The sequence below is a fragment of the Triticum urartu genome, chromosome 2A (assembly GCF_056163025.1).
Source record: "Triticum urartu cultivar PI428250 chromosome 2A, HENAU_Tu73, whole genome shotgun sequence".
NCBI classification, from domain to species: domain Eukaryota; kingdom Viridiplantae; phylum Streptophyta; class Magnoliopsida; order Poales; family Poaceae; genus Triticum; species Triticum urartu.
The window spans coordinates 766298339-766319109 of record NC_141874.1 but is presented as its reverse complement, the minus strand read 5'-3'; the positions used below and the strand labels follow the sequence as shown (position 1 = coordinate 766319109).

At 43.3% G+C, this 20771-nt stretch overlaps 2 protein-coding genes and 1 pseudogene across 6 annotated transcripts; 2 read left to right on the top strand and 1 right to left on the bottom strand.

Annotated features, from left to right (window-relative positions):
• Nucleotides 1-2237: 2237 nt before the first annotated feature.
• LOC147988080 (uncharacterized) lies at nt 2238-6764 on the bottom strand (annotated as a pseudogene).
• A 40-nt stretch (nt 6765-6804) lies between these two features.
• LOC147988079 (uncharacterized) lies at nt 6805-10729 on the top strand. 4 transcript variants are annotated; one of them, XR_015615351.1, is made up of 5 exons: nt 6805-7008; nt 7973-8122; nt 8744-8817; nt 9291-9888; nt 10436-10729. XR_015615351.1 is itself a non-coding variant. In XM_087540515.1 (4 exons), exons 1-4 carry the CDS (start codon nt 9241-9243, stop codon nt 10579-10581), a joined length of 366 nt encoding a protein of 121 aa, XP_087396641.1. In that variant the 5' UTR covers nt 9103-9240; the 3' UTR covers nt 10582-10729. The 4 variants fall into 4 exon arrangements, 1 of the variants encoding a protein (XP_087396641.1); XR_015615350.1 differs by having other exon boundaries at nt 9274-9888; XR_015615352.1 differs by lacking the exon at nt 6805-7008 and adding an exon at nt 7816-7874 and having other exon boundaries at nt 9274-9888.
• A 1902-nt stretch (nt 10730-12631) lies between these two features.
• On the top strand, nt 12632-19114 carry LOC125534639 (uncharacterized). 2 transcript variants are annotated; one of them, XR_015617788.1, is made up of 5 exons: nt 12632-13951; nt 14155-14384; nt 16117-16745; nt 16880-16935; nt 18813-19114. XR_015617788.1 is itself a non-coding variant. In XM_048697808.2 (3 exons), exons 1-3 carry the CDS (start codon nt 12760-12762, stop codon nt 16741-16743), a joined length of 2049 nt encoding a protein of 682 aa, XP_048553765.2. In that variant the 5' UTR covers nt 12632-12759; the 3' UTR covers nt 16744-16872. The 2 variants fall into 2 exon arrangements, 1 of the variants encoding a protein (XP_048553765.2); XM_048697808.2 differs by lacking the exons at nt 16880-16935; nt 18813-19114 and having other exon boundaries at nt 16117-16872.
• The last annotated feature ends 1657 nt before the right edge of the window (nt 19115-20771 follow it).

Here is a 20771-nt window from a genome sequence, read left to right as displayed (position 1 = left end):
CCACCAGCCGCAACCTCCCGCGACCAAGCAAGCCGACCAAAAAGACAGAGGGGGCAAACTGAAAAGTTGCAGATAAAAATTCAGTTGTGGAGGGGGCAAACTGGAAAGTGCCAGACAAGGTCACGCGCTCCACCAGGCAGCGTGTCTGGTCACCCGCGCGATCGAAGCATCCAGAGACGCGACCCACCTAACGGCAAGTGGTGGGTGTCTAATCCCACGCGCGGCTCATCCCCGCTGATCCACGGCGCGCTTCACCCAGCGACCACCGCTGCTGCTGTTTCCATCTCTCTCTCTCTCTCTCTCATTCACAGGATCTAGTACCGTATAACATTGGAACTCCACAATCTTTGCTACTACTGTTTGTAACTCCATAATCTCACCGTACCGGCCTCTTCCCTCTCTCAAACCTTGCTTGTGTTACAACTCTGAATCGTGTGCATGTGTGCTGCGAATTCGAGGCAAGTTCTTGTTTAGTTCCCTTGCATAATTCATTCAAGTTCTTGTCCTCTATTATATTCATATATATATTTCGTCTTCTGTTTCAGAGAAAATCCCCTCTTGCTTACTCCATTTTTTAGCTACTGAATTACTCCCAAAATGTAAGAGCGTTTTTTTTTTGAGGGGAAAGCCTTCATGGCTAGCTTTATTAAAAAAAATTATAAGAATGTTTTTGACACTGCAGTAATGTAAAAAACATTCTTATATTATGGGACAGAGAGAGTACTATGCATTAGTAGCACCTGTTGCAGACTCGTTTTGCTCTTCGGGGGAGGCTCTACTCTACTTGAGCTAGTACATGACGCTTTAGTTTGACAGAGAAATCAGAGGGAAAGTATGAGGCTTCAGTTTTAAAGTGGCCTCTGCTTATTTCAGGTAGCTCACTGCTAGTTAATGCATGACAGCAAGCCTGGCCATTGAACACCATCCAGATAATATATACATACATACGTAGGGCTATTGTTTGAATAATTTGGGCACATATTATATGAGTGTGGCGCCCATCAAAATGGAGGAGGTTGACAAGCACAAAAGGTACGTTCAATACATACTGGGGCTCAGCATCGACAACAGACCAACATCCAGAGTTCAAGAGTATAAAGCAACAGCACCGACAACACAACAGCATCCAAAATTCAACATCCAAGGTGCACCGACAACAGAACAACATCTAAAGTTCAGTATCCAAAGCTCAACATCCAAAGTGCACCGACAACAGAACAGGATCTAAAGTTCAGGATCCAAAGTGCACCGACAACACAACAGGATCCAAAGTGCACCGACAACAGAACAGGATCTAAAGTTCAGGATCCAAAGTGCACCGACAACACAACAGGATCCAAAGTTCAGGAGGCAAGTGCGACAAGTAAAAATAAATAAGTCTTGCTGGGGGCACAGCACAACAAACCCCTACATAAAACAATAGCAATAGCGCTAGTCAGGCTCCGGACGGGGCGGTGGAGTCCGGTGGAGCAGAGCTCGGCGATGATCCTGCTGATGCTGCCTCCAATGCTGTAAGAAGCCACAAATTTTGTATGTCGCGTCAGTAGTCACTGGAAGGTATCATACAAGGTAAACATGCTTGGAAATGCGCAAGAGTTTGATTGTGAATGTGGTCAATTTCACACATGGGCTTGCTTTGCAGCCATGTGCTTAAGGCACCAGTGGCATTTTTAAGTTTGATGTTCCAAAAACTGCCAAGAGTGGCCTAACGAAACCTGCACTTCGTTGTTCATTACAGGTGCTTGACTTCATCCGTGTGAAGGAAATTCCAGCTAAAGCATATACCGTATAGTAAAACGGTGGACCCAAGATGCTCGCGACATTCTGTTGGCACACCTTTCCCATTCTCAGAGGGATAACATGGATCGTGGCCTGTTCTCTTATGGACACTTAAGCATGTATATGCACGCAATGGAGTTGGTTTGACTCAGTGACACTAGTACCAATGCTTATGATCGGCTCATCGCCTTGTTCAATTCTAATATTGCAGAAATGTACACTTAGTAGAAGATTGATGAAACAAAGAGAAACACGGGTTAAAACTGAGACCAGCAGCATGGGACTCGAGTAATCCTACTAATCATGCTACTTTCACACTAGCTAATCATGCTACTGTTGCTACTGGTTCAAATTTATGCTGCTTGCAAAATCAGAGGCCACAAGTTCAAAAAATTAGTTATTGGTTCAGACTTATGTTGTTTTATCCGTATATCGACTTACCAAATTAACATAAGCTCTTAGACCTTTTCTCCATTAAATTGCCCCGCTTGGACCTGCACATTAAAAATGGATGTTAAGCACCATAAAAAATTGCATAGTTTAGTAAACAAGTTAGCATACAAGGTTTACATATTACATAGCTACCTGGAGATCCATTTTGTCCTTGATAAGCAACGACCAAGCTACAACCACCTCCAATGTGGTGTCCCCAAGTACACAATCAAACGCGGTTGTTTGGCACTGCTTAACAGGAAAGTCAACATGCCCCTTTTGTGCAATACACTGACCGGGCCCTCCGTATGCTTCTATGGTCACTCTCAGAATCCCATATGATTTCACTGAAACCACTCGTCTCGACAAGTGAAGATACTTGCCTGAACCTGAATGTATTTCTTTGTCACCATCATCAAGCAAGACAATTGACCTGCAAGTGGTATCGATCACATCTATAGCAGAAGAAGGAGCCCAAAAGCAAATGACCCGACATCCATGTTTGAAAGGCCAATCCCCTTTGGTTACTCGTATGCCCACAATAGTAGCTTGGTGTGATTTATGAAGCTGCTCAAGTGTTAACTCAGTTGTACAACGATGGTTGGAGAGCAAGAAGGTAGGTCCATCACCACCATAAGTCACACTGGCTGAGGAAGTGTAAAAATCATCTGTACCGCCGTAACGGCCTGTACAAATAATCAATCTTTGCGACTCAGCTTCATCGATTACTTTGAGTTCAACTTCAAAGTCGACATGGTCAAAACTAACAATCGCACGAGACGGACCAATCAAGCATAAGGAATCATTCTGCAGGAATTATAATCATTATAAATACCTAATCGCAATTATACTACGGAACATGAATAAAATGAGAAGAGAACTTAATACAATACATACTTCTCCATTTAGTTCTTGATAATCAAACTTTGGCCGAGAGAACAGAATGTTGCGGTTGCGGTCCACAGTGTCTCGAGCAGCAACCTTGCCATACACTTTGAGTGGCCAATTCAAGCCTTTCAGATTCGTTATCTTAATTGAATAGATCTGCAAAGTAGTACCAGTGACGGCAGCAGGGGATGGGATGCTGCCAGGTGTCTAGTGTGTAAACTGCATAGGGCTTAGTATGGCTGCAGCACAAAGACAAGTGTCAAATGTTAGAATTCTAATATGAATAAGCAATGTAAAGATATCATCAAAAACAAGCGTGTAAATTGCATAGGGCTCAATATGGCTGCAGCACCAAAGACAAGTGTCAAATATCAGAATTCTAATATGAATAAGCTTTGGAACAGAAATATTTCATTTTGAAGAAAACGGAACTTCATTGACAGCACACTGAAGCTAGAGGTACATAAAATGTGATTATTTTTCTAAAACAGGCTTGTTTGCATTTAAATCATCATGAGCTACCAAATGGTACATTAATGTTCCTACTCCAGAAATTGCCACAGTGCTTGAAAGAATAGTTTCATCTTCTACAATTAGAAGAACTTTCTAGTTTAGCGGATTGTCGACCGATTCACAAGTTTACTACTATCTATTAATGCTTCTAATCATGTTGCTATGATAAAATTCTGCTTTATCCATAAAGAGAGCGCTATAAGTTTAAGATTCAAATTAGTGAGGTGATTTGCATGGAGGTGGTACAGAAGTTGCAAGGATTGCTGAAAAAAGGTTCAAGCATAGGGAGACACTTATTACAAAAACTTGCATCTCATAGTTACTCCACACAAGTAACACACACAAAAGTACAGGATATGTACAGTTACACCCCCCCCCCCCCTCTACTGTTATGCGTGTATGTCTCATAGTTAGACATTAATATGTATGCTAAACTTTGTTAGTAGTGTACTAATTGCTTGATTTATTCAAAACAAGATAACTATACAGATGGTGTACAGGTTAATCATGAAAATATACATCGAATTCTGCTACCTTTTTAAGTTGATTGCCAATTATGGAAGGGCCACTTTTATAGGATGTAACTAAGCAGTCATACACAGGGATGTTCATAGTTTGATTTGTCAGAGTATGGGAAGTGACAAAATTGACTTCGTGTTGTTGGAGCGTCAAGTTGTTACCCTACATATGTCATGTTCCATATAACGAGAAGAGAACACATTTTTTGTGTTTGTTTTAAACTGGCACTACCATTTACATTATGTAATATCTGTATCTACTATGTATCCATTTATTTAGGGGGGGACAATGGAAGAACTGGTACCAGAAAGAAGACTGATGCAACTTAAGGATCAGCTAACAAAGGGTTGCATAAACACACAGTTGAGAACTTCAGCTTATATGATGCTAGACAAAGCTCAGGCGTTTGGATCACCTCTTAGGCTATGCTTTACATACCAGACCAGGGGTGAACAAAATAGTACCCCAGCAAGAAAATTTTCCACTGTTTCCTCACAATGCGCCTTGCTGGAGGCTTGAGCAGAGCAGAACACTATACTTTCAGGTCGATAAACAAAATTAGTTTTCATCACATTTATGTCTAACTTGTTCTTACTATTTTTTTTATATCAACAGATGTTTATTGGATTTACTGTTGAAGTTACCGACATGTAAACAACTTCATCTGGCAGTCAAAATTAGACACACAATGTCTACGTAAGACAGCGGGTAAGCAATATAGGCTGTCAGCTTTAAACTGAAAAAAGAAATCATTTTAGATGGAATTATGACACCCATTTTAGATGGAATTATGTGCAGTCGTGTGCTGTGGTCATGCTCTGGGGAGCACATGCCCTTGCTGTCCAAGCTACTGGATTACGGGGTGCCTCTGTAGAGAGCCACAGGTAGCACTCTTTGTTGGCGTTACTGTAGGTCATTTCTTAGGTGGGTCATTTTTTATCTACTAAGGATGGATTTATTACTTCTTTGTTGATTGTCAGCTCACGCTGTGTCGATCTGTCTTACACCACATGCTTGCTTGCATTTAAATTATTGTGAGCTACCAAATGGTACATTAATGTTCCTACTCCAGAAATTGCCACAGAGCTTGAAAAGATGGTTTCATCTTATACAATTAGAAGAACTTTCTAATTTAGTGGATTGTCGATCGATTCACAAGTCACTACTATCTATCAATGCTGCATACAGTGTTTCTAATCATTTCACTATGATAAAATTCTGCTTTATCCATAAAGGGAGAGCGCTACAAGTTTAAGATTCGAATTACTGAGGTGATTTCCATGGACGACTGGTGGGTACAGAAGTTGCAAGGATTGCTGGAAAAAAAAGGTTCAAGCAGAGGGAGAGACTTAAAAGTAGTGTCCTTGCTGTCCTGTTAATAGACCAGCCCCAAGGTATCGCAGTTTATTGCTATGGCTTCCCCAACAGATAATTCTCCTAAACTTACAGAGGATCCAAACACCGAGGTAGCAAACTGCTTCTAATACATAATCATATTATTTGCAAACAATAACAGGAGGTCATATTTATATAACATAACATGGCTTTTCTTAATGGGAAATATTCATGACAGGGCAGCAGACACCAAGCAATACTACTTAGGGGGAAAAACATAGAAGGACATTACTTGTATTTGCGAATCCACCGCAGCGTCCAATCTTGCTGGCCCAACCATTTTCCCAGTATTTCCGATCCTCGGCAAAGAAGTATTGATCAAGCTCCAGACTTTTCTTGAAGTACTCGATTGTGGATGGGTCATTCTCCTTGTCCTCCTCTTCCTTGGTCTTCTTCACCTTAATATCCTCACATTTGATCTTCTTCTCCTCCTCCATGTCTAACTGGGCCAAGGTGTGGTCGTAATTATTGGGAAATCGACAATATTTGCTGAAAAGAGCCGACAAGTTGATTTGCCCCGGCTCCGTTTCCGGCCCGTGCTCCTGCTCCTGCTCCGGCTCATGGTTCAGGGTGAATCCCTTGGATATTCCCATGTTTAATCTGGTTGTGGTGCTGCACAGTTCGGTGGCCTTGTATGAGCAGATGGTGGCATTGGATTTGTTGAGAAAATACAGCATGGAAAGCATCCGATGACCCAGATCTTCCACATCCTGGAGCATTAAGCTGAAGTACTCCGCAAGCTGATTCTCATCGCTGGCAGTAGCAGTAGCAGTAGAAGGTGGGGGTAAGTGAGCCAAGCAAACCTTTGCGCTCCCTCTCCGCTGAGATGATCTCCTCCATCAGGGATTGGTGCTCCCCCGGATCTCTGGCCACCTCCTCGCTGGAATCCCTCTCTATCCTCATCTTGTGCAATAGTTTCGTCCGCTTCTTCATCAATTTTTGCATCTGCTTCTTCATCAATTTTTGCCTCTCCTTCTTCCTGACTAGCTTCTCCGAATCCTTCAATTCCTCGAGTTCCGACAGCATCCGGAATACCTCCTCGGATTATTCAAGAGTTCCCTACTGCCCATGAGTGTCTGATACCTCCTCGTCAGATCCGGCACCATCTCCTCGTCCTTGCCGGAAGCCCTCTCCCTGCACTTCCCAAACTCGATTTCCAGCGTATTGAATTCCTCACTCAGATACTCGGCTTCCTTGCTGGATCCCCCCTCCGTCTCCATACCGGACTCGCTTTCCATCTTCTTTCCTCCTTCACCTCCGCCTCTTTAACCTCGAAGCCACCAGTGTTGTAGTTCAGGGGACAGAAACAACCGAAGAGAAGGCCAAACCCGCAGCATAGTGTAGGATGAACCATTTTCTGATCAGAACTTCTGGAAGAAGGGGGATGCAGCTGATACAAGCAATCGCTCTGGTTCTGGATCAACGGTATCGTATTCAGAGAGTTGTCCCCATATGGTTCTGATGATGCAAGTGAAATAGCCGGTCAGTTGGTTAGTCAGTTTTCTCTAATTTCTTTACATGTTGCTGTTAAGTCAAACCTCTTATGTTCTTGACGAGTATTGCGTATTGGACTGTATGATTCTTGCTAATTAAGTTGCACTTGTATATATCTTTTTGTTTGAAATTTGATTGGATCTTTGTATGAGTAAAAAACACATGCACAGCCAGATTGCTTATCTAGCTAGCTAGAAATGCTAGAGTGGGTTAATTACTTGGCCCCTAACTAAATCTGAACAAGGGAAGGATGATTGAATGCATGATATATCTATGTTGCCAGTACCAACATAGTATATACTCTAAAAGAGAAATGATTACTGTGGTTAATAATTTGCTCTACCAATTACCATTGATGGCAGCAAAAGCACTAAATAAATTAGCCAGAGATATGTACATGCACATAGCCACATGCTGACAAATAACTCTGGTTTATTTTGCATTTCAAAACTTACCCTATATATGTCGTAATCCATGTCTTCTTAGGCCCATTCTCTGTCGACCAGCTCTATGAAAATATTATCCCACTCCCATCCGGGTTCATGCCTGCGTAGGAAATCAATTAATTATGTGTACTAAGTAGATAGCGCAACTTGATTGCTAGTGGCTACTAGTAGGATCGGATGTTGAGTGGCTATGATAATATGTGATTGACTGATTATATACCCATTGATGATATCTTGCACCATCTAGAATCTTTTACTCCAGTACTATTCATACGAAACCTCTAGCTTCAAGGTTTATACTTCCCTTTCTTTGAATCACACAATACTATTATATTTTCAGGTTTTCAAGGGGCTTTGTTTAGGACAGATTTGTAGCATAATGAACAAACACACTACTTCAGAAAAATTGTAATGATTCTTGTCATTTTTAACTAAATAAGTTTCCTGTCAATGCTTACCAGATATCCTACTGGATATTATAGCTAATTCTTTTTGCATTTCATCAGGGCATTCCCTCTGCTGCTCGCCCCCAATGACCAGGACCATGGATCTCCTTCCTACACCCCCTGGCGATTTGGAGCAGCAGGTGTCTTCTAGGAGAGGACGACGACCCCAAGCCCAAGATCCACCTTGACCTCGATGATGGCCTGCGCGAGGTAGCTCCTTTCTTCTCCCTTCTTTCTCTGTTGCCACTGCCCCGCCCATTGGTTCAGAGACAACTTCTTTGTATAGCCATATAAGTCGGCTATGAATCAAATGAGCATGCTAATAACAAACAAAATTAATAGTTTGATCAAAGTTAATTTCGTGCCTGGCATGATGCTAAGTATCACTGGTATCCAACTTCTAGGAGGGAGAGACTGAACCGAGTAAACATTTTTTTGTGATTCAAATGAGCATGTAAACGAGTGTTGTGATGTCAGGGTTAACATTTCTTGCTTGAATGAGTACTGAATCATAGGGTGGGCATCACTACTTCAGAAATACTGCACTACTCATTCATAGGCTAGGTGATATCTCTGTTTCCTGATGAGGTTCTTGTATTTAAGACTCATGTTTATGTATTACACTCTTGGTATGGTTGCTTGTGCTAGTACAAGTAAATCTGACTGCTATTTGTTGGCATAATCTGACTATGGTTGCTAACTAGCTCGATACTTGAGATCATTAATATGAATCCCTCCCCCCCCCCCCCCCCCCCCCCCCCTTCTCTTCTTTTCTCATCTTCATCAAGTCCTCATCTGATGCGTGCTCCCATCCCATCTGGTTGTGTGCAGTTTGGGGGCCATGGAGAGAGAAGCTGCTGCCGGTTCAACATTACCACCATCAAGTCAGCCCCCCTGTTGGCAAGGTGACGACCTCTCTCCCTTTCTCCTGCTGTTCGTTGCAGTTTGGGATGCTTCCACTTTGTTGTTTTGGTGGAATTGGCTAGCAATGGAGAGCCAATATGAACTGGCTAAGATTTTTTTTCAAGTAAAGTATCAAGGCACCTCAGCAAAAAGATGCAGACTTCACTGGAAATTAAAACATCCGGAATACATACATACATACATACACATACAGACACACACACACACACAGACACACACACACAGACACACATACACACATACACACACACACATACATACATACATACATACATACATACATACATACATAGCCTTGATTAGTCTAGCTTCTCATGCTACTTGAGTACAAAATATTTGTTATATTCAAGCATCTATGATGGAACAATGCAATGTCAACTGCCATTTTATTTGTACAATAATGCATGCTATTAGCTGTTTGTTCTGATATGGTTCAGGTTGATGTTGTTTCAAGATCTGAATGGAAATTTAGCTACGGCCGTCCCTTCCTCAAGCAAACAACGCGAGACTTAGTTAATGTATTGGAAATTTTATCAACCAGCCAGCCTATCATTTTTCTTATTCGGAACCAACAAAAGTTGGTACATTTTGGAGGTGACTCAAACATTCATAGATTTTGTATTACCATTACCAATATGGCTTCACTTTCAGCTTGAAATTGTTTAAAATCCTGCATGTTGCTATCATTATTGATGCTAATGTGATGAATATCTTTCCCAGTTATGGCGGTTCATAACCAAGTTTATGCACCATTGTGTTTTGCATGTTGTTTTTAGTTAACCACTTCTGTCTAGATCATCTTAGGCCAGCATTTCCCCGGGTCTCTTGGTAGCTTTGGTATTACGATGCAGCCACTTTTCGGCCTTAGTATACAATCTGTGTATCATGTGTTGTTCATTCAGAAGTAGCTTTGCATGGTGATGTGATGAAGGAACTATCCAACAGTTTTGTGCAGCCGCAGGTGCTGGACAGGAGCAGCGGAGCACGTTTGGCGGCATGCCGGATCTGCTCCGGATCCGCGTGAGAAGGCCGCCCAGAACGTCTACACCAAGGTATACCTCCTTCCCCACCTCCCCTGCTCCATGTTTGTGCTTGTGGCGAGGTCCTTGCTGGCGATTAGATTTTTCGTCGGTTGCATTGCTCCAGCTTAGCTCCAGGAAGGAGATGTGTCGTGCTGGCTGTTTGGTGGCATGCTAGTTGGTGGTTCTTGATGCTGTAGAAATTTGTCCTCTGATATTTTTAGTTTTGTGTCTTATTGGGGTCGGCTTATAGCAGCAGGAGCAGCATAGTTGCAACACACTTTAGTAAAGGTAGCTTGCTTGGTTTGTGGTGATGATGCATCGAGTATATATATGACTCTGTTGCTGCTGACCTCGAGATGAATAAGTACTTGGAACCAAGCATGATTGTGGATAATGTATTTGTAAGAGTAATCCAAATAAGGTGGGGTTGCTCCTGTTTAGAAGCATGGTTTTTGTTTCTTTTATTCATGTATGTCCCTTGGACTTGGGAGCCATGTTCTTGCGTGTCATGAGTTTTGTTACCGGGGTAGAAAGATACTAGAACGTGATGGATTTTTAACGCCCCTGTTGGTTGCAGCAAGGGGAAGCAAAAGGAGAATGTGAACAACGTGATGATGTTCGACCAGGCCACCTACGACAAGCTGCTCAGTGGGGTAACACTTATTCTTGGTTGGCTTTGGCTGGTAAGACATTAACCATTAGCATTTCCTTGTAATGCAGTGAATGGGGATGTAAATATCCGAAGAGACAAGTATCGAAGCATCTTGGACACTTACTGGCATATGTTACCATTGCTGAGAATGAAGCTATCGAAAGGGAGCGTTACAAATTGATGCTGCAGGTATGTGTGCAAGCAATTCACTCACTTTGACTCGTCTGTCTATTGGTTTGTGCTGCAAAGTATCGCTCTGTCCGAAAATACTTGTTATCAAAATGGACAAAAAGGGATATATCTACAACTAAAATACATCTAGATACATCTCCTTTTAATCATTTTGATGACAAGTATTTCTGGACGGAGGGAGTATGTAGAAGTGAACTAGTTTGTTCTGAATTGATGTAAAGTGTTGCATGATTGACCCAAAGGAAAGAAATGTGGTTTGCTAAGTGAAAATCTGTAGCAGCGGCTAGTTTGTTGATTTGCCTGTGTACTGAGACAGAATTGTTTAGGTTTCTCGAGGTTGAGCGGCATGGAGCTGTCAGTGATTTTGCTATAAAAAAATGCAGTGCACTTATGCAGGTCATTTCCTATCATTATTTTTTTAGAGATTGAGGAGTGGTGGGTAGAATGCAGTGCAATGCAGAGTTGATTAAATGTTGCTTTGTTCATTGATTAATCTTGTCTGTGCCCAGGGACAGGGAGGGGGCTGATTTGATGATGGTTAGGACGGCAACGAAATATCGTATGCGCTGGAGATGGAGGGACTTGCAGCCGCTAGGGGAAGCTGTATTTGATCTTGTGGAGAGAATACTGAAGGGTGTCTTTTATTATTTGCAGTAGAATTAATGTGATGTTGGTTTGGGTTGCAGTAGAATTAATGTGATGTTGTTGTGGAGAGTGCTACTCGTCCTAGGTTTTCCTTGTTTTGTGTCCACACAGGTGCTGCCAGGCGGCAAGGTCCTGCTTCTTTGAGTAGTAGTAGTGTATATAGGAGAGGTGCATTTCGGAATTGAGGAAAGATATGATTGTTGCAGTCGTGTTTCATATATCAGGCTAATGTAAATTTTGAAGTTCATTATCAGCAACACTTTGCACTTGTTGAAAAAAAAGAAAAAGGGTTTTTATTATTTATGCCACTAGTTGTGTCCCACTACTCAGTTTTGCCATTAGAAGTTACAACTGCTCAAAAATGCCATCAATCCGTGAGATGGTTGCTCAAAAATGCCATTAGATATCTCAAAAATGTCATCGTTCTGTTAGATGTTTGCTCAAAAATGCCATTAGACATTGTTATTTTTACGTCAAACCCGTTGACCATGTTCTATGACAAAAATAAGCCTAGACCCACATGTCAGTTCTCTCTATCTCACAATGATATGTGTGGCCCCACTTGTCAGGAGTAACCAAGCGAATAATTTTATAAGAAAATAAGAACGTTGTTGGGATCAAGTGGGCCCCATACTTTATTGTAGTGAGATAGAGGGAGAGATGGCATGTTGGTTTATAGGTATTTATGTCATTATGACATGGCAAAAGAGATTTGAGATCACAATAATGGTGTTTAGTGGCATGTTTGAGCATGTGTCCAATGAAGCGATGTCATTTTTGAGCAGTTGAAATTTCTAGTGGCAAAACTGAGTAGTGAGACACAACTGGTGGCATAACTGATAAAAACCCAAAGAAAAAAGTAAAAAAAAAAGAACCATGTATTGATACTTGTGATTGATTGGTATGCTGAGAAATTCTTGGGGTTAAATGTGAAAAATGATGACCGTGTGTTTGTGGAATCCTTACGCTTGATTATGTTGGGCAAAATCCAGTGGGCCGGTGCCTGGCTGAGCGTGAGACGGCCCGGCCCGCCGGGTCCCGGGGGTGCTCGAAAGTTGAAACCCTAGGACACTACAGCACTAGTGAGCGTGAGACGAGGCGAGCGGCGGCGGCGGCGAAGCCATCTCTTGTCTTGTCTTCTCAACACCCCACCCCACCCCAACCAGAATCCAAACCATCAAGAGAAGCAGAATCCACGGCCGGAGGCGGAGAGAGATGGAGGGGGAACTCGGGAAGGAGACGGAGATGGAGTCCAGCAAGGGGGCGGAGATGGAGGGTGGAGTCGGGAAGGAGACGGAGATCGAGTCCAGCAAGGGGACGGAGACGGAATGGGTACGAAATTAAAACATCCGAAATAACTCTTGGCTACCCAGAAGCAATACTTGTCGGACGAGCAACATATCCTCAAGCTGATGGGCAAGTCCCGTGAGGAGATTATTAAGTATACCCTTTCCGATTCTGGTGATGAGATGGGCAGAGCTTCAGGGTCCCGAATCAGCAAGATGGAAGCAAAGCTCATGAAAGAGCAGGAGAGGATCAGCAAGCTTCGGGGCCAACTCATCAAGAGTTGTGAATCCTCCACGGACCCGGCGACGCAGAGGATATTCTTGGATCAGCTGGATGAACTCTGGATGGAGGAGTACGCACTCCGCACCAACATGAGCAAGTCCGGGATTGAGATTCAGAGGGCTTCCGGTTCCGATACCGATTCCGATTCCGATTCTGGCGATGACATGGGCAGTTCGGGGGTGCACCCATCCCTCATAAGGATGGAGTCGAGACTCAGGAAGGAGATGATGGAGAGGGATTCCAGCAAGGGGACGACCGAGATCGAGTCCGGCAAAGAGCAGGATATGGTGGGCAAACTCAGCAAGGAGCACCAGAGACTCAGGAAGGTTCGGTACCAACTCAACAAGAGGTGCCCGGCGACGCAAAGGATACTCTCGACTCAGCAGGAGATACTCTGGACCAAGGAGCAAGCACTCCTCACCATCATGAGGCAGTCGGGGATGGAGATTGAGAGGGATCCCGATTCCGATTCCTGCAATGAGATGGGCACAGATTCGCCCCACATAAGCATGGAGTCGGGACTTAGCAAGGGGACGGAGAAAGACGCCAGTGGCAAGGAGATGGGTCAGATGGCCAATGACTTGGTTGTTGCTCTTTCTAGCCACCTTGAGGTGCTTAGGAGGGAGATCTCGTTCCTCAGGACAGAGGTCACCTCCCGGGGCAATGGCTCTGGTCAAGAGCACATCATCAGGTCTAATCTGTCCCTCGATGACAATCTACTCAAGAGGAAGGTGAATCTGCCATACCTAGGTTGTGAGGCTGAGGATGTAATGGATTTCCTGCTCATCGAGACGCAGCAGTTGCTCTACCGCTTCAACTCTTTCGTACCCATTCTACAAAAATTCAGAATCCCCATATCTTCGGACAAGATTGAGAAGCTGCGTCTCATATTCAATGCGCTTGTGGGCATCTCGGAGCTTATCAAAAGGCACAAATCTGCTGCTGCCAAGGGTCATGGAGATTGTTTGGACCATGCCGGCTGGGATGCTACGTGGGGATGCTCGATGAGAACACATGGTGCCTTTGACGACATAAGTAAGCCAAAAATACTGCCATATAGCTATTTTAGTTTTCCTCTCTCTAATTAATTGTACCTCGATCCGTCAATGAAATGTGATGCCCTTCTTCTATATCACCGCAAAATACAACTCTTCTTATATATGCGTAGATTCCAATCTTCTAAATTCAGCAGTAGCTCAATTTCTAACAGTCCTCAATCTCTTTATTTTGTGCTGCAGCGACATTGAGTCCTATGCAGTTCACGGCTTGCACTCCTGGAATTTTCCCATTATCGTCCGTGGCAGGCCCTGCCTTGCAGATCTATTCAATCAAGCTCGTTAATCTTAACCGTAATCTCAGTTGGCCACTTGATGTCTATGGCGTGGTCGCTGCACGGGATGATTTTGACCACAACCTCAACATTCTCTTCCGCCGGTCAAGTGCAAACTGCCAAAGAATTAAGAAAGAGGTTTGTATAATGTCTATCTTCTTGTCTAATTGTTATAAAGGATTATATGAAGAACATTGGCTGTGTGGCAAAGGATTAAGTTATAATTGTTGCGTAATGTTTGTAGTTTAATCTGAGTTGTTTTTGGTTACCTACATACCTTGTGATTGTTTTGTGTAACCAGATTCGTTTAAGGTTCAAACTAGTCGGTATCAGCTTTACGCAAGTTATGCAGGCCAGGCAGTATGTATGTTGAAATTTTTCTGCCATATTTAGCGAGCATAGAGCAAATCAGCAAGAAAATAGCCAAACAATTAAAGTAGTACGTGTTGAGGCTGTTTCTGTATGATGGCAGGCACTTGCACTGCAAGTAAGCTTTGATAGAGAGCTTGACTTCTACTAAGCTGTGTTGTTGTGGCAGACAACAAGATAGATGTTTTACAAAGCAAGATGAACTGTCCTTCGTTTGTTGTGTTGTTGTGCATGGTATGATCACTGGTTCGAATTAGCTAGGCATTCATTATTTAGTTCATCCTGTACCTTCTATTTGCCCTAAAAGTGTACACATGACTAAATGTCCTCTCTTTGCTGTCAAAGATTAATTTTGAGGTGATTTCTTCTACTATTAACTCACTGATGGTTGAGTTTAAAGAACACGTAATTGCTTTTACTTTAAATGGAGTGGATATCTAGAATGCTGCCTTTTTGTCTATGTACAACTAGAATTTCTCATTTTCTTACACATAGAGCCTGGTTGTGCGTGTTTCTATACTACATTTGGAGCCTGGCTGTGTTGCTATACTAGTTTCTTTTTACACATATACAACTAGTATTTTTCATGTCACTTCTGTTAAGTTATTCCACTCTTGATACTTGGGGTATTGGACTAGTTTACTAGTTTTGATTTCTGGCTTGCGCGGATGTTGGTGATAATGTAAAGCGTAACCTTCTTTTTTACTCGTATTGTAACTGAGTTCTGGTGGATGGATGGATGCTTTGGTTTGATGTTGCTATCTCGAGGCAGTGTGTGATCTGAAGCCAGTTGTTTCATCACAATTTGTATGTATAGCCTTGGGTCTATTTTCAGTTTTAGTCTTGGGAATATGTTTTTCTGGAACATGTTTCTTGAATTGCAGACTCTGAATTTGCATGTAGGTCATGGTACTGCATGGTCGGCTGGATCTGGAACACTCGACCCTTATTTGGCATCAGCATATTTGACTTTGCAAAATTAGATTATGTTCAGTTTTAGACTGGTTCTGTGGTTTTGGATTTCTGAACTGCTAGTTGACTGGCTAGATGTTAGTCTGCTAGGTAGAAGAACTACTTGCCTTGTGAAACGGCCAGATCATGCTTGAATATATGTTTCTTCCCGGTCATGCTATGTTTATTTCTGTTTATCGCACAAGCAATGTGGCATGCACATGGGCAAAGGCTGAGCAAATCTGGCTGACATTGGCTGGCTGATTGGGTGGCTGTGTGATTGACGGAGGTTAGAGATATGCAAAGGTTGTAAAATCTGGATATTGACCTGCTGTTTCTTTGGGTCTGGAAGCAGTAGGTGCCGGTTGTAAATCCAAATTCATAACCGGTGTATTATAGTGGGAGAGATTAGTAGGATCTGTTTGAGAACTATTTCTTTCAGTTTTTGGCCAAATTATGGCCATGTAATCTCTGTTAGACTATGTCTAGTTAAAGAACTCTTGTTTTTCTTGATGTGTGTGACTGACGTTGATGAACTTGATGCTTGCAGGACCCTTTCTTGCACTTGATTGGCCCGTCTCGTGCAATTGTGGCTGGTGAACCTGTTTTGTTTCAAATTGACCTGAAATTGAAGCATGGAGCACAGTTTGAACATACAACATCGTTCATTGCCAACCAAAGTTACTGCTCCATCATGCGGTGTGACACCATGCAGATCAGCAACTGCTGTTGTACAGCAAAGATAAGAATTGGGCGAGTTGCTGCAGCAATCCAGGCCACAATAGTTGGTGTTCGTGTGGTTGAAGGGGAGTGGCCTTTTAAATATGGATGTAACGTTTCTTGCTTGTTTTCTCCTGCTGTTGCAACGGAGGGATGCGCGGAGGAAGTCGTCTTGCTTGACTGCCATGCTAAAAGGATGCGTGCAGGATCAGATGGTTATCTTTCTTTGTCAAGAAATGTTGTTTCAGTGGCGTTGCAGGGCACACTTAGAGTTATCACAGGAGCATATTCAAAGTCTGGACTCAGTATTGTTCGAAAATATCACATCGAATTTCCTATTCAGCAGTCTCAGACAGATAGTTGCAGATGCTCAGTTGACGGCTCCACATTGGAAATAGTTGTTGCTTGGTCTCGCCTTGTCATGGACAAGCATGATCATGTACTCGACGGTTACTGAAGGTGTGTGGAGTGATAGTGGTTAGGCTTTTATCTTGATTTGTGAGCTTAACTTAGGCTTAGTATTTTTTTCCAGATATGATATTAGTTTCCCACTTTCATCTGAAAACTTATTACTAAACATTTTTAATGTGCAGGTCCAAGCGGGGTGATTTAATGGAGAAAAAGTTTACGAGCTCATGTTATTAATTTGGTAAGTCTGAACCAATAGCTAATTTGTTAAACTCGTGATCTCTGATTTTACAAGCAAGATAAGTTTGAACCAGTAGCTAGTGTGAAACAGTAGCATGCTCAGTAGGATTACTCGTGGTCTCAGTTTTAACCTGTGTTGCTCTCTGTTTTATAAGCGGTCGTATCTGAGTTGTATTTGTCCAATTAATCTGATGCGTGGCCCACTATGGCCCAGCATTTATTAAGCCTGTTGCCATCAGAGACTCAGACAGATGGAAAACTAACAATCTGGTCCATTTTCTTCCAATTCTTACCCTTCTGTTTGTTGTCTAGCCCTAAAAAAAGTCCGTTAATTCGGAACAGGGCACGGATTTGATCCTAAGCAATTTCTGTCTACAACACACATGACTGTCACTGCCACGTATAAATAGGACATGAAGTTTTAGATGCACATCAACCCTCATTCAGTCTAAAATACACGTACCAAATCAGTCCGGTAAGCCATACAGGAATTAGGGGATCATTACAGCACAAGTAACACACGCACGTTGACATGCAAGTAATTTTTACTCTAAAATGTTGTTTCAGGATGCCATTGCTGGCAAATTTTAACAAACAACTCAGTTGCCCAGGTTGAACTTATGCCCAACAACTCAGCATACAAGATAACAAAGAACCCTTTGCAATGCACAACTGGAGGGAATTCGGTTCCTACTGTCTAACTATTTGGCATCAGTGCCGACTAATTTTTGTAAAACTCAAGCCCCTGCACCCAGTCTCAATTCAGCCGGCTTTTGTTTCTCCAGTGATCCTCTACACTTGCAGCGAGTAGGTTTGCGTGGTTGCTTCATATCTCCCCAGGCAGGTAGTTCACTTGTTTCTTTGTCATTGTCTCGTCGGTATATTGTGCAGAACCTTGTCCTCATTCTAAGCATTTCGTATGGGGACCCGGCAATCTGACCCATGGGCAGCGTTGCCCATGGGCACCCGACCCTAATGGGTAGGGTATGGGTTGCAACTTGACCCATGGGTAAAATCCGATGGGTAACCCGTTTAGTCGTGGGTAGGGTATGGGCACAAGGACCTACCCATGGGTCACCCAATGAGCTACCCGATTAATATTAATAATCATATAAATGTTCTATCTTACATGACATGTGGGCATTTTTGTGAAGATTTGCTTAGAACATGATTGATCCACACTAGGGGTTGGGGCGCCACCTCGTGGCGCCTCCTGAGAGAAAGTTCGGTGGTGCCTGGTAGGTGGCGGCATCTTTCACTTGCTTTCTGTGGTCTGGGCAACACATGCACTCACAAATGTTGCTGAATTGATGAAAGCAGCTAAATTACTTAGCATTGGTACATGCATATACACCCTTTTCACTTCTCTTAGCACATGCCAATGGATAGCAATAAAATAACACTGACAGGAGCATGCTGCCGCTTCTTGAAAAACAAAGATACAACACAGAAGTATAGTGCACGTACAAAACTGATCATGTAAGCTATACTTATGAAAAGAGAGCAAATAGCACATCAAAAGCAGATGCCCGGAATGACAGGTCGAAAGGCTAGATCAGCACGGAAAGGTGTGCCAAGAGAATGTGGCGAACATCTTTGGTCCACCGTTTTACTATACGGTATATGCTTAGCTGGAATTTCCTTCACACGGATGAAGTCAAGCACCTGTAATGAAGAATGAAGTGCAGGTTGGCAGTTTTTGGTACATCAAACTTATAAATGCCACTGGTGCCTTAAGCACATGGCTGCAAAGCAAGCCCTTGTGTGAAATTGACCACATTCACAATCAAACTCTTGCGCATTTCCAAGCATGTTTACCTTGTATGATACCTTCCAGCGACTGCTGACGCGACATACAAAATTTGTGGCTTCTTACAGCATTGGAGGCAGCATCAGCAGGATCATCGCCGAGCACCGGACTCCACCGCCCCGTCTGGAGCCTACCGCCCCGTCTGGAGCCTGACTAGCGCTATTGTTTTATGTAGGGGTTTGTTGTGCTGTGCCCCCAGCAAGACTTATTTATGTTTCCTTGTCGCACTTGCCTCTTGAACTTTGGATCCTAAACTTTGGATGCTGTTGTGTTGTCGCCTTGTCGGTGCACTTTGGATCTTGAACTTTCGATGCTGTTGTGTTGTCGGTGCTGTTGCTTTATACTCTTGAACTCCGGATGTTATTCAAACATAGCCCTACGTATGTATGTATATATTATCTGCATGTTGTTCAATGGCCAGGCTTGCTGTCATGCATTAACTACCAGTGAGCTACCTGAAGTAAGCAGAGGCCACTTTAAAACTGAAGCCTCATACTTTTCCTCTGATTTCTCTGTCAAACTGAAACTAGCTCAAGTAGAGTAGGCCTCCCCCGAAGAGTAAAACTAGTCTGCAAGCAACAGGTGCTACTAATGCATAGTAATTCAGTCGCTAAAAAATGGAGCAAGCAAGAGGGGATTTTCTCTAGCACTTTTCAGTTTGCCCCCTCCACAACTGAAATTTTATCTGCCACTTTTCAGTTTGCCCCCTCCACAACTGAAATTTTGTCTGGCACTTTTCAGTTTGCCCCCTCCACAACTGAAATTTTGTCTCGCACTTTTCAGTTTGCCCCCTCCACAACTGAAATTTTGTCTCGCACTTTTCAGTTTGCCCCCCTTCACAACTAAAACTTTGTCTCGCACTTTTCAGTTTGCCCCCTCCGTCTTCTTCATCGACTTGCTTGGTCTTCCACTACACCATCCTAACTTGTCTGGTTCTCCTTCGTGTCTTCTTCGTCGACTTGCTTGATCTTCCACTACACCATCCTAGCTTGTCTGGATCTCCTTCGTGTCTTCTTCGTCGACTTGCTTGGTCTTCCACTACACCATCCTAGCTTGTCTGGTTCTCCTTCGTGTCTTCTTCGTCGACTTGCTTGGTCTTCCACGACACCATCCTAGCTCGTCTGGTTCTCCTTCGTGTCTTCTTCGTCGACTTGCTTGGTCTTCTACCACACCATCTTAGCTTGTCTGGTTCTCCTTCGTGTCTTCTTCGTCGACTTGCTTGGTCTTCCACTACACCATCCTAGCTTGTCTGGTTCTCCTTCGTGTCTTCTTCGTCAACTTGCTTGGTCTTCGACTACACCATCCTAGCTCGTCTGGTTCTCCTTCGTGTCTTCTTCGTCACTTGCTTGGTCTTCTACCACACCATCCTAGCTCGTCTGGTTCTCCTTCGTGTCTTCTTTGTCGACTTGCTTGGTCTTCCACTACACCATCCTAGCTTGTCTGGTTCTCCTTCGTGTCTTCTTCGTCGACTTGCTTGGTCTTCCACTACACCATCCTAGCTTGTCTGGTTCTCCTTCGTGTCTTCTTCGTCGACTTGCTTGGTCTTCCACTACATCATCCTAGCTTGTCTGGTTCTCCTTCGTGTCTTCTTCGTCGACTTGCTTGGTCTTCCACTACACCATCCTAGCTTCTCTGGATCTCCTTCGTGTCTTCTTCGTCAACTTGCTTGGTCTTCCACTACACCATCCTAGCTTGCCTGGTTCTCCTTCGTGTCTTCTTTGTCGACTTGCTTGGTCTTCCACTACACCATCCTAGCTTGTCTGATTCTCCTCCATGTCTTCTTCGTCGACTTGCTTGGTATTCCACTACACCATCCTAGCTTGTATGGTTCTCCTCCATGTCTTCTTCGTCGACTTGCTTGGTCTTCCACTACACCATCCTAGCTTGCCTGGTTCTCCTTCGTGTCTTCTTCGTCGACTTGCTTGGTCTTCCACTACACCATCCTAGCTTGCCTGGTTCTCCTTCGTGTCTTGTTCGTCGACTTGCTTGGTCTTCTACTACACCATCCTAGCTTGTCTGGTTCTCCT